This window comes from Glycine soja, chromosome 13 (genome assembly GCF_004193775.1).
Source record: "Glycine soja cultivar W05 chromosome 13, ASM419377v2, whole genome shotgun sequence".
Lineage (NCBI taxonomy): Eukaryota > Viridiplantae > Streptophyta > Magnoliopsida > Fabales > Fabaceae > Glycine > Glycine soja.
Window position 1 is genome coordinate 8,925,741 of NC_041014.1, and position 13,921 is coordinate 8,939,661.

The window sequence follows — 13,921 nt, forward strand, 5'->3', positions numbered from 1 at the left end:
ATCCGTATGGTCTACGGATCAACCCACTCACGAACACCCAGCAGAGAAGCAGAGATGCAGAAATGCATACCTCGTACCTCGTACCTCGTTTGTCGCTGACGTCGAACAAACCACCGCAACAATGAACACCGACCCCTTCACCTTCACCGAAAGCACACCTAGGGCAAGGAAATATCGCATGGAAGAGAGAAATGCAAGAAAAAAAAGCTCCACAGCGGAAATCACTGTGCACCTAGCTTTTTAAAGAAGATAGGGGAAGGGGCATTTTTGGCATTTTTAGAAAATGTTGGGTGCACTAGCAATAATGCTGGGTGCACTTAGCATCTCTCCAAATTCAGCCACATGCCCACATCACCATTCTACCACAAAAATAGTCAAGTCCCGTGTGGTTAATTTTCGAAACAAATTGTTAAAAACAAGTAATTGTCAAACAATAATAATTAAATGATTAGGTAAGTTGTAAATATCAGTGGTTAGTGTTATTAATTTTTGTTAGTTGGTTTAACTTTTAATTATGAAATTTAGAGTTTAATCTTAACCTAAAGTAAGTTTTTTTTTTAATTCTATAGGAAAAGTTAAATAATTGGAAATCTTTTCTTTTAACACAATAAATAAACAAGTTTTTAACATCGGTTATTAAAGACTTTCAACATCGGTTAATAGCCGATGTTGAAATTATTGGCATTACAAGTTTTAACGTTAACATTGATTTTTTAAAACCAATGTTCACTAAACTACACAATATCGGCTTTTTATGAAATTTGATGTCGTATAGTAAAAAAATAACAAAAAAAGCGTAAAATATGTAGAAAATCACATTAATTTTTTTTTTATAAAACTTGATGTTGTTTCTAAAAAATTAGATCATTTTTTTATGAAAACCAATGTTGTTTTATTCTTGCCAACATCGGTTATTAGGAAAACTGATGTTGTCAGTCAACGACAATATCGGTTTTGCTAAAAACTAATGTTGTTTTTGAGAATTAATATCGTTGTTTCGGAAAATCGATGTTGGCAAGAATAAAACAACATCGATTTTTATAGAAATCGATGTTATTTTTAGAAACAACATTGGTTTTTAAAAAAACCAATGTTGATTTTTATAATTTTTTTAAATATCCTATTTGTTTTTTTAATCACCTTAAATTAACTTGTAAACTAAAGAGCAGTCCATATAGTTTTTATCAACCAGTTTAAATTTTTTCCATGATATATAATTGAATATTTACTATGAATTAAAAGAAATATTTGAAGTAACCAAAGTCAACACATGAAATCATTTGTAACCTACAATTCTAAAATTACTTAAACTCCTGGTGTTTGATTTTTAACTTTTAGATAATATCATGTCCAGTGAATGTTAATTGCCTTCATCCTATATGGTTTCAATGGTCTTTGATCAATAAAATACTGTTTGATATAATAAAACATAAGTTAATATATAAGTGTAAATAATGACAATCATAACAAATTGAATTAGTTTTGAAGTAAAAAATTATCATTTCTCAGTTATCCTTAAAACCTCCCAGGACTATTGTTGGCATTTAATGCATTACGTAATACCCACACTCAATGTTTCCTTTTTGCTTGTTACACTAAATTGAATAGAATATTTAGATATTAATTCAAAGTTAACTGAAAATTAGTGTATAGAGTAATAAAATTTAATTTTTAAGGCATGAAACATTGTTGAAATGACTTACTTTAATTACAGTTCATCTAGCAGTAGCCTTGAATTTATTTCCTTGACTGTCGGTGAATCCCTTCAAAGCACTGATTAAGATAAACATGCATGCGTGTTGTACAATTAAAATATTCATGTCAAATTGTAATCATAAAGTAAATGTATTCTAAAATACAACCGATCTGTTAATAATTCATTCCAAGAAGTTGTCGGACCTATTGTGCGAGGAACAAAACCAGATGACAACATTGTTCTTAGGCAAAATAATTACCATTTGCTAATGTGTACTACATTGGAGAAAATTAAGTTATTATAAATTAAAGCATACATGATTTAAATTCATTTGTTCATTTTAACTTACTCATTTAAGTAGGCTCATAGGTACACATCTCTTTGTGAATTCTGCATCCATTTCTTAATATAATCTTCTGATTCAAATTGCCGATTGCCCAAATTTTTGTATGGACTGTGACTTGAGGAATTCATACACATCGGCATTTCTTGTTTACATACTTATCTCAGTTATATGCCTATTGTTGTTAAGATAAAGTAAATTATGCATGAATTTAAAACAATTAGTTTGATAATATACAATAATATAAAATGACTTACAAAATCCACAATTGTATAACATGAATGCTTAGACATTGACCACTGTGTGCTATTTTAGAAATATCTTCATTCTTTATGTACAATGAAAATTTATCATTATATACCCCAAACACGGTAGCATCCCACGAGATCACTAGCATCTACTAAAAAAATCTATCCCTCTTCTTCACAGCTGCAAACCTTACTTCAATTTCAGACTATGGAATGGCCTTTGAAAGAAATAGTCAGAGAATATGAAAAGGGCACGAAGGGAAATTCCAAAATATTTAAATGGATTTAAAATTGGAAATTTCTTAAACCAAAGAAACAAATTTCGTACAAAACAAAGGAAAGGTTAATTGGTGTTGTTTCATTGGACAACAATGCTTATTTTCTCTCTCCTATCAATGATTATTCACATGTTTATTGGTTGATTTTAGAATTGGTGAGCCTTCTTGCAAGAATTTTTTTTTGTAAGAAATAACATTTCGCTTTACAATTTTATTAAGTCCGTCAACTACACGGTATATAATGAAAAGTTATGTTTCAAAACGGAGAGGAGACCCATGCAATTGTTACAAACTTCTCATTTGTGTAATTTACTCCAACTTAAAATAACATTAAAAAAAATGTATATGTACTCCTGAAAGTTGTATGTTAGCATTAATCAAGCAACACTTGTTCTTCAAGCTCAAAACTTCTCTCGCCCCTCTCTGCTCTTCGGAACGCCATTCGCATTGCACTTTCCCCACACCACACTGCACAATCAAATTCCAAAGTGCAACCCATTTCATCATTTCCCCCCGTATAACAACCATCCACCCACCCACCAACCCATCCCATGAATTTCCCAAAAAGCCCTCAACCCAGACCCTCATCTCCTTCCTCTTCCTACATTCCACCCCACCGTACCCAACTGCACCCTCGCATGATCTCTCTCTATTCTTCTTCTTCCCCAAATCCAAATCCCAACAACAAACCCCACACCACCAGATGCCTCTTGTTTTTCTTCGCCCTCCTCTTCTTCACCGCCCCCTTCCTCTTCTACCTCTTCTCCACCGCCCTCCAAATCCACTCCTCCCCAAAATTCGCCGACTCCCGCCCCGCCTCCTTCGCCCTCGCCCTCCGCGCCGGCCCCCACGCCCTCCGCCTCTCTGTCTTCCACTTCCTCGGCCCCGCCCGTGCCCTCCTCGCCGCCGCTCACTCCGCCGCCGCCTCCCCCGGCTTCGACGCCGGCCCTGACGCCCTCCGCGGCACCGTTGCGGAGCTCATCAAGTTTGCCAAGGGGAGGGTGCCCAGGAGGGAATGGGGCAACACCGTGGTGCGGCTGGACGCCACTGAGGAGGTTGAGGGGCTGGGCGTCAAGGAAGCGGAGAAGGTTCTGGAATGTTTCAGACAGGCTTTGAGGGTGTCCGGGTTCTTGTTCAAGGATGAATGGGCACGAGTAATTTCGGGTTAGCTGTGTTTCTTTTTAGTGTACAATGTTCCCATTGAAGTTCGAACCTTTTTTGTTTTTTTAATCGGCAAATGTTATAGGTTGGTTCTTAGTTTTTGTTAGTGGGAGGATTCAAACCCATGACCTCATGTGTACTACCTCAATCCCCAATTACTAACTAGGCTGACACTAGTGGTTCAGATTAGTTGGGGTTTGGTTCAACTTATTAGAGAAAATTTATATACTAATTATTTTTTTTTAAAATTAAGTGAAATGCACAGTGTAATTACAATGTTAGCCGATCACATGTATGGTGAATTTATATACTAATTTTTTTAAAATTAAGTAAAATGCACAGTGTAATTACAATGTTCTACTTTAGAAGTCATATTTAGGATCATTTCTGATTGGTTGACTGTGAAATTTATTTTATGCTAATAATAATGCACTGAGATTAAACTCTGAAGTGCTAACAATTTTTTGTGTTATGTTTTTGGTTTTGGCGTGGTTGTGACTGCAGATGTGGTGCCTCTAGGGAAGTGTTGGGCAATGCAATTATAGTCTTCTAGATGCTTGTTCCATTTTATTATTGAAGATTTTTAAGATGCAATAATTTGTAGTTTAGTTCCTGAAAGTGGTGACTTGTATTGTTGTGGTAGTACACACTCATGTTTTAAATTGTGGTTGTAATGAATAATTTTGCGAAAAATTTGTGAGCAAATGCAGCTACAATTGCAGTTGTGATATGGTTATCTAGACCTTCAAAGCTGCAACATTGCAGCTCTGGTAGTGATTGAAGACAGCAATTTAGAACCATGACTATATATGTCTCTACAAATTGATCTTTGAGAGTGTTAATTTCATAGGAAGTTTACCCTATTAAGTTGTTACCTTGTACACAATTTCTTCCTCAATAGACTAGTTTATGTAGATGTCAGGGAACACAAGTTTCTAATTTCAAAGACTAAATTATACTCAGATTCAATGTTAGTTTTTGCTGGAATTTATGCTAGAATTGGTGATTCTGGTTGTCTTGAAATGAAATTACGTTCTTGTATAGATAGCTGTTTCATTTATGATTTTAGTTAAAGTTAATATTTAATTCTGTCCTTGAAAGTGCACATCTATGCAAATTGGTTACCAGAAGTGTCAATTTGCTGACGAGTTTACCCTATCAAGTTGTTAATTTCAAATAATTTCATCCCTCAAATGATTAATTTGTATAGATCATAGATGAAAACTTTTAGGATTAGAGCAGCACAAGTTGACACTTCCATGAACCAAATTGCATATTAAACTCCTTTATTTATGAATGAGGGAATAAATAATAAATTATGGTGCTGTTTTACTCATAATGTAGCTGTGTGATTAGCTTTTGTCTTTCACAAGTTTTCGAGATTTATTGGAATTAGGATCCTGTTCCAGGAAACGTACGAGACTTTGCTGCTTGGTAAATTTGAATTTGTCTGTGGTTAGGTGGTGGTTTATGTATTAGAGCTATGGTGAGACTGTTCATTGTTGTCAATTGTAATTCTTAGTAGTTAATGTTTGGAGCTGTTGTCTTTACTGTGTGCTTGGGTGTTGCACATATATAAAAGTGGTTTTTTAGTGTTGGAGAAGGGATTCTAGTTCTCTGGAAAGTAAACTAGAGATATTATGAACTAGATAACTAAACAGTCACAAGGAGATGTAGAACACCCACCTGAATTCACTAGGCACACATCTTAGAAATTATATAACAGTGTGATTTATTACTACTGTCTCTTATGAAGTATTTGGAAAGTTTTACTGATTTTATATTTTTTACCATTGATTTTGTTAGAGATGAAGTTATTCATCTCAATGATGAAGTTTATAATCTAAATATAGGGGAAGAACAAGGCATCTCTTCTTGGGTTGCTGTAAATTATGCTCTTGGAAACTTGGGACGAGAGGCTCAAGAAACAACTGGAATAGTTGAACTTGGTGGGGCTTCTTTGCAGGTTTTTTCATTCACTATGATGACAATTTCATTTACTTTATACGGCAATTTCATTCATATACAGATAAATACATATGCATCAATTCTTATTTCTGCATAGGAACATGTATCACTAGAGCTTTCTTTGCACACCTGTTGTAATTTACATTTTGTGATGCATTGGTATTAATTGCTTTTTTTTTTCCTCTGCAATCTTGATGATGGGCCATGATGAAAAAATCTTACTGGCCCAAGAACAAGTGGCGATGATCAGAATATTTTTTGTTAGTTTTGCTTTTAATCACGGTTACTAGGTCAAAGGTGTTTAATTTTTTCTATGGATGGTGTGGGGATTGGATTATAAATCACTGTACATAATTGTTGTTTTGACATTGTTATTTTGATATTTGTTTTACCAATAAAATTCCTTGTCTTATTCCTTTTGATGGACAGGAGGGAAACCTGGAGATTTGGATAATTCTTTTTTCATAATCATTTGTAAAGAAAATTACTCCTAGCATATGTTTTCTTGACCGGGTTATATGGCTTGTTTTGTTTAAAAGTAAATAGTTACTGTTAGCCATAGTTACTGGTATTGTGAGAAGCTTTAGTTACTCTGTTAGCCATAGTTACTTGTTTTTATAGCTTTGTAGCCTGGTGTCACGAGCTTTATATATTAATCAAGGATCACACATTCCCACAGTTGCATTTTGTATTTCATTTTTGTTCTATGATGCATTTTGCCTTTTCTGTTTTGGAGATATCTTAGTCTCCTTTTAGCTCAACTTCCCATTGTTTAATTTATTCTATAATACCAAAAGTTTCTTTCAGTATCCAAAAATAAATTATTCTTTATGGACATATCTGGTCAATTTCTGAATAGGTTTTGAACTGTTTTTATTTATTGTTAAATGTTAGTTGTTAGCGGAGGGATTCAAACCCCCATGACCTCTCCCTGCTTCCCTTCTCCTTTCACCACCAACACCAAGTGAACCTTATATCTCCTATACGTTTTGAACTGTATATTGATATTTGCAGGTTACATCAGCTAAACTTAATGCAGATTTAGCTCAGTCTTTGCGAACTATAAGATTGTCTGGGGTTACGTACAACCTTTACACTCAGAGTTGGCCCCAACTGGGTCAGGTGCTCTTTAGCTTTTCTGAAGTCTGAAACCAATTACATGTATTTCAAATTTAATTGTTTTGGTTAGAAAATGCATATTAGTATGTGCTATCAAATTATATAACTTTTACTTTTCTACTAATGCTAATGAGATTAAGTTTATGATTTGTCTACTTTTTGGAAAAATAAAAGTATATGCATAGTCTGTGTCCACTGCTAGCTCTTTTTCAATTTATGAAATCATTAATATGTTTTTCAAATTTCAACGTTTTCAACAATTCATATTATGATTTCAAATTATATAACTTTTGCTTGCTTTACAGATGCTAATTTTGCAATTTATGTACTTTTTGGAATAGTCAAGTAAGTATATGCATTGGTGTGAGATTATGAATCTGTCTTGAGCAAGGGGCTGACTTTTTATAATTATTAATTAACTAATTGAAATCAATAATGTATTGAAAAGTTCACAACCAAAAATGAAAAACATCTGAAAATTTGTGTAATAAATCATTTTACATATCAATATATAAGTGGAATTAAAAAGCTTACTCCTTTGTAACACTCAGATTGAGTGTTTTAGCTATTCTAGAACATTGCTTCAAAACCAGATGTGGAAAGTGAATAAAAAAGCAGCTTCCCCATATTGGTCACACTGGACCTAATCAGGTCAGTGTAATAATAGAAGTATATAACTGGGACACCAAGCAACATAAATTATGTTGTGTCATGATTCCTGTAAGAATTATTTACTGTGTGTTATCGCTTCGGACCACCCAAATTATTCTTATTTATAATGAAGGAGGTTTACTAAAGAGGGAAACAAAATAATGAGTAATAATCTCATACGAAACTGTTGTAATTAAAACATATCAAATCATATCTGACACTCCCCCTCAAACTGGAGCATATATGTCATATGAACCAAGCTTGTTACAATGTGGTAAACCCAACAGAAACAAAGACGGTTCCAGTTGTGTGGTTGTGCCGAATAAACCTCAGCAGCAGCCAACGAATGCCTGTAGTGGCGACGGGTATTTTTCCGCTGTGAATAAAGCATGCCCTGAGGCAGAAGGAGGCGGTTTCAGTGTGACGCGTCATGCATCGTGTTCATGAACTTCTCTTGCCGGAAAAGGGCCCTGTGTGGGGTCACTGTGGCAGTGTGCTGAGTTGGCTGTGCACGTGGGCAGCATGACGGTCTTTGGAAAGGACACTGGAAAAGCTTAAACAGGTCACTGAAAAGAGATAGAGTCGATGGTGTGGTCACACCGGACATAAGAGTACTAAGAGGCGGACATGCAGCGTATTGGTAATTGGTAATAGAAGCGAAACTATCGGAAGCCACGAAAAAAAGCCAAACATGGTCTGTTGGAACCAAACAGATGCAAACTGAGGTGCTGGGTTCGCCAGAGAGAGACACTTCTGATCGGAGAGAGGTGCTCTTATTTATAATGAAATAGGCTTACAAAATAAGGAAACAAAATAATGAGTGATAACGGAAATAATTGCATACTAAACTGCTGTAATTAAAACATATCAAATCATATCTTTGACAATTCCGAGGAGCCTGTCCATGATGCCAAGCAGCCTTTCTTGATTCATAAACCCTTCACTTTCAATTTGAATTGTGAATTGTATGAATGTTTTCTAGCATATTATACCCATTATCTATTATACACATGACACAAGATCTGTTTGGATAAACTTCTTCATAAGCACTCATGGGAGAAGAAAATAAGAAGGAAAATAAAATGAGTTTCTTCATATGCTAATATGTTGAAGCTCTCATATTTTCTTCTCTAAAAGATGATTTTTAACTTTTTGCATAAGCTAATTTTAGCTTCTGGAGAAGCTTATTTCATTTTTCTTATTTTTTCTTCTAGAAGTGCTTATAGAGAAGTTTATCCTAACAGACCCATAGTCATGCAGTGTTAGGAACTCAAACTGAAATTGAAAGGTGAAATGAAAGAATAAATCTTTATTATTTTGGATGAATTGAAACTGAACATATAAGGAATCCAAGGAATTCCTTCCTTGTAGTGGATCAATGCTTTGTTATCCTCTACTTGTAAAAAACCACTCAATACTCAATCAGTTACAACTACTATTTAGCAACTTTCTCAACAAAAATAGCTGTCAATCTACTAACAATTTTACAGAACTAAGTACTGGGCCATTTCTCCATTATTGGTGTCTTCCTGTGGCCTAACTAGCTGTTTTTGGAGTTTACCTTCCTAACCTTTTTTTTAAATACTAAAAGATTTGTTGTTCGTGTTTTCTATTGTTTCGCAACTGTTTGTTTCAATCAAATTTAGGTCACCTATGTTTGGTGATATGCCATGTTCTGTTGTAACCAAAATCTAAAATCCTTGTGCAGGATGTGGTATGGAAATCATTAGAGGAGGGACTGAAATATAGAGAGTTGAAGCTTTGTAAGTATTGAGTTACTGGTTTTATTTGCTAATAAATGCTTTTCTTGAGCAGTAATCACTAGCTTGAGAAAAAATGTTTTTTCATCTTTAAATATGAGATTGGAAATAATTGTGAATATTTTACTGTGCAAAAAGTCTGAAGCCATAGGGAATGATGTTTTGGTTCTAATAGTAGCAAAGATTAATTTGATGGCTTCCATAGTATATTGTCCATCTTCCACTTTCTATAATTGAAGGACTAAATTTATCTAAAATTTTTTGGGAGGATCAAATTATCGACACCTTTATATGAGGGGCAGAAGTGGATTTTCACTTTTAATTTATCAGCAGTCTCATTCTTATTTGATATAACCTGTTTGACTTTCTTGGTGTAATTTTCTTTGTTCCTTTGGTGATAATATTGATTATTGAGTTCCATGGTTTCTTTTATAGATGATGATTAGTTCAGTTTGCTATTCAGTCGATATGCTGGTTGCTGGCATTTATTTGTGCATATAGAAAAAACTAAAAGAATTAGAATAAAACTATTGTTCAAATAGATCAATGAATTTTTTGCTTTGTATGCTTAAGTTCTAAAGAAAAATACAATACCACTTGTGAATGATTAGTTTGATATGCTTGAATAATTAACTGCTAGTTTTTGTTTATTGATTTTGCAGCTTCAAAATCTAGCAAAAGAAATATAATTAATCCTTGCATTCCTAGAGGGTATGAGTATCCTCAGATCACCAATGCAAGTGATGTAAAACACCCAATCTTCCAACCAGCTGGAAATTTCTCAGCATGCAGGTCCAAAGCTGTGTCATTGTTAAAGAGAACAGAAGGTTGCATAATATATCTTTTGATATTTCACTGTTTTAGCATAAATTTGATCATGCATGCTCCCTCTTTCTTTCAATATTTTTCAATGTGCTTTAATGTGGCCCGCTGCTTCATAAATAAATTTAGCCTTGTCTTGTGTCTGATGGATGTTAATATTTTTCCCTGTAAAATGTCTCATAATTCTTTCTTATGTTGATAGTTTTTAATTCTGGACCAGTCTTGGGGTTGGTTTAGCACTTGATAGGTCCAGCAAACTGTCCCATTCATGTTCATATGTATTATGATTTATGAGTAATATCTGTTTAGTGTAAAGGGCAATGCAAATAATCATATATAGTTACACGCTTACTATGCTTTTGCGACAATAGAGGATGGATATTTTAAACTGAAAGTGCTGAAGAATCTTTTGTTGAACCATCGGTATGTCCTCAAAATCTGTTGATGACTTGATTTGGGGGGTTTGGAAAAGGAAAAGAAAGATCTTGGGAAGAACTGCAATGATTATTGTGCCAAGTAATTTAGTAGTGTCAATGGTCAACTCAAATTGCTGAACTTTTAAGTGTAGTTATCTTACATTTTAAGTATAGACAGTCTTTTTGGTTTCTTGTAGTAAGCTGTGTTTTAATTTCTCCAACTTTGCAAAGCCTGTAATTTGGCATTTTTCTTTCACTGCTTTATCCTTTTTCCTCCTGGGAATGAGAAGGTGTCTTATTCTCTTTATTTATGTAAATTTTTATTTTAAATACATTCACCAATGATGTTTTCTCTTTATACAGATAGATGCCTGCATCCACCTTGTAAAATTACTTCTTCCTTTTATGAGTTATTAGGTGAACAAGTTTCAAAAAGCTTCTTGTATACTTCTGAGGTTCGTAAGCGGTGACAATAATTTGGTTTTTTGTGATCTTTTCTACTATTACTATTAATACTGGTTAAGTTGTTTATTATTATCATTATTATTTCATAAGTAAGGTTTGTAGAGTGGGCTGGTTAGCTGTTCTGTTGCCTTTTTTTTCTAAAGCCATTACAAACCAAAAAAGCCCATGCCCCTTTTCTTCTAAATCTATTACAAATAGAAAAAAGGCTATGACTATTATTATAGATTGTATTCTTTCTACTATCATTTTTTCAGGTTTGGTCAACTATTTATATTTAATCTGACAGACTGCTCAATCTAGTGAAAAGATACAAATAAATACACTACTGCTGCCAGATGCCACAATTCATGACAAATTATTTTCAACCTATTTAAGATTTCAGTCTTGTTAATATAAAAACCACAATAACCTCTTTTGTTACACATTTATAGAAGAAATAATATATTCTGATTTGGGCAAGGAAAAGATGTCACCAAGCTTTTTTATTATGATCATCATCTACTAATATGGCTAATGGTTATGTATTAATGAGAAGTGGTCAACTTCTCTTTACAAATATGCATGCCTCTATGTAAAATGTATGCCTTTATCTTATAAATTTGTGTTAATCTATTTAGGCCATAATGTATTTTGAACTATTGAATTAACCGTATCACTGTATATGTGTTGCATTGCATCATATCCATGTCGTATTTAGTATAGGGGCTTCATAGGTTCTAATCTAGATGAGATTTCTGTAAGTGATGTTTCTAGACATGCATATTGCATTTATATCGAATATTTGATAATTGAGTACTGTTTAATGTGTATACCAAACTTAGCTTCTTACTATATCCTTATTTTGCTTTGTCACCAGTCCTTTTCATTATTGAATGGGAGAAAAAAAGCTGAAAGCTTAATCTCATCTGACTTATTTATGCCTTGTTTGATTTCTGTCAGATTCTTAGGATGGCTCCTAGGACTTCTTTGTTTCAATTGGAGGCAGAGGGCCGACATTATTGTGAAGATCATTGGGATGCTCTTAAAGATCTGCATAATGAAGTTGATTATATGGATTTATTGAAGTATTGTTTCTCTTCTGCGTATATGCTGGCATTATTGCATGATGTTCTTGGGATTGCTATGGAAGAGAAAAGGTATTATTACTTTATAAGAAAGTTATATGAATCGAAAATGAAACCATAGACAGTCTATGTGACTAACTCAATTACCCAAAATATATAAATATATGGATGTTAATGTATTGTTTTTTAATTCAGCCAATGTTAGTTGTTAGATGTTAGTTTTTGTTAGTAGGGAGGATTCGAACCCACGACCTCCCCTCTCCTCCCTTCACCATCAAATCAATCTTATAACCCTCTGGACTTTCATTGTCTTTCTTTATCTCTCACTAATTTTATTTGGTATATTAAAAGAAAAGAGAAATAGCTCGGGAATTTTTTAACTTGTAGTTGGGTTTCCCTTCTTTTTTTCTTTTCATAAGTGCATGCCAGGTAGCTAGTACATAATTTGTTGCTGTAATTGAAATGAAAAGAATTCATGCTGTCCACTTCTATTCAATTGAAAAAATATAATGATCCTTTAATGTGTATTGTAAATATGTGATCTGTCCTCATAAATGCTTTCTGCCTTGTGATTGTTGAGTATATGAATTAAAAGCTATATTTTGAAGTCATTATTGAATTTGCTTCCACTGTGTTTCACTCAATGATCTTTTGATTTACCTCCTCAACCCTTCATGGAAGGACAAGTATTGAGATAATACTTATCTGCAGGGTTGGATTTGGGAACCGGAAGATTAACAGTGATGTTGATTGGACACTTGGATCTTTCATAACTGAAACAATGGCAGAACCCCTTGAATTGGAACATTTAGATACAGGGATGATTGTTGGGAATGAATCAGTCACATATTTTTCATTATTTGCATTTCTTTTCTTATTCATGCTTGCTGCATTCTTTGTACTGCAATGGAGAAAGCCACAATTGAAGACAGTATATGACCTTGAGAAGGGACGCTATATTGTTACACGTATACCCAGGTGACACTGTTACCTCTTCCTAGAATTTGTTAGATTCGATTTTCTTCATTTGTGAAGCACATGCAAGTTGATGTTCTTTTCATGTTCATCCTAAACATCTCAGAAAGTTATGCTCCAGAGCAATATTGATATTTACTTACCAGATTACAGCCCCTATTATGACACAGAAAAGGATTTTTGGCTGTTTCATGATTATAATTTTTTTCTCCTCCTTCATATGGCTTTCTTTTCCAGATGTGGGAGAGGGAAGGCGAAAGAGAAGCCTTAAAATCTTGCACATTATATTTGTAATCAAAAGGGATGAGTAGTTAGATGGTTATGGTAAATTAGGTAGTTAATTAAATTTTATCTAGTATATAAGTCCCACTGTATCCTAATAGTTATTTTCTTTTTAACAATTTTGTCAAATTGATATTTTCTTGATTTTAATTTCTCTTTGTCTTGGGGGCTCTTGCCATGTTTTCCTGCAGAGGCAAGAGGCCTTAAATACTGCCGTTGTAAATGTGTAGTTTGGTAAGAATTTTTATTGGTTCAATTTTACGTTGTATTTTAATTGATGAACAAATGATTTAGTATTTTATGCAGTAAAATAGTTCAACTTTATTATTTTTATTATTATCAATTACGACTTGCAGAATCAAATTTTGCATGCCCTAAATTATATTAAATAAAAGGGTAATATGTATAAAATATTTTATATGATGCATTTTCTCGTTTTAAATTTTTTTGGGCCATAGTAAAAAAATATATACAAAAAATATTCAATATTCATTGCATTATAATATAAACAAACTGTTGATTATGGAGAAAACGTGTTTCTTTTTTTGTTTTTAAATTTTATTTATTTATATAGATTATTGCAATTTAATGGCTTGACTAAAATAGATTGACAGTATCTTTATCAGTTTCATAATTTTGTCAGTGTTGTATAATTTGGAACTTATTTTATTTA

At 33.5% G+C, this 13,921-nt stretch overlaps 1 protein-coding gene across 2 annotated transcripts; it reads left to right on the plus strand.

The window, feature by feature from the left end:
• Positions 1 to 2,903: 2,903 nt before the first annotated feature.
• Positions 2,904 to 13,534, plus strand: LOC114382629 (probable apyrase 6). Of its 2 annotated transcripts, XM_028342184.1 has the most exons (9): positions 2,912 to 3,729; positions 5,580 to 5,692; positions 6,709 to 6,816; positions 9,173 to 9,227; positions 9,887 to 10,051; positions 10,826 to 10,917; positions 11,867 to 12,063; positions 12,703 to 12,969; positions 13,204 to 13,534. In XM_028342184.1, the coding sequence occupies exons 1-9, from the start codon at positions 3,117 to 3,119 to the stop codon at positions 13,235 to 13,237; spliced, it is 1,644 nt and encodes a 547-aa protein (XP_028197985.1). In that variant the 5' UTR covers positions 2,912 to 3,116; the 3' UTR covers positions 13,238 to 13,534. The 2 variants fall into 2 exon arrangements, with proteins under 2 accessions (XP_028197986.1, XP_028197985.1); XM_028342185.1 differs by lacking the exon at positions 6,709 to 6,816 and having other exon boundaries at positions 2,904 to 3,729.
• The last annotated feature ends 387 nt before the right edge of the window (positions 13,535 to 13,921 follow it).

Bases quoted from the DNA above. Each gene is read 5' to 3' on its own strand.
- LOC114382629 (XM_028342184.1), top strand. From the start codon at position 3,117: ATGAATTTCCCAAAAAGCCCTCAACCCAGACCCTCATCTCCTTCCTCT. The intron at 6,817-9,172 runs GTGCTCTTTAGC...ATCCTTGTGCAG, and splicing joins GTTGGCCCCAACTGGGTCAG to GATGTGGTATGGAAATCATT. The intron at 12,064-12,702 runs GTATTATTACTT...ACTTATCTGCAG, and splicing joins ATTGCTATGGAAGAGAAAAG to GGTTGGATTTGGGAACCGGA.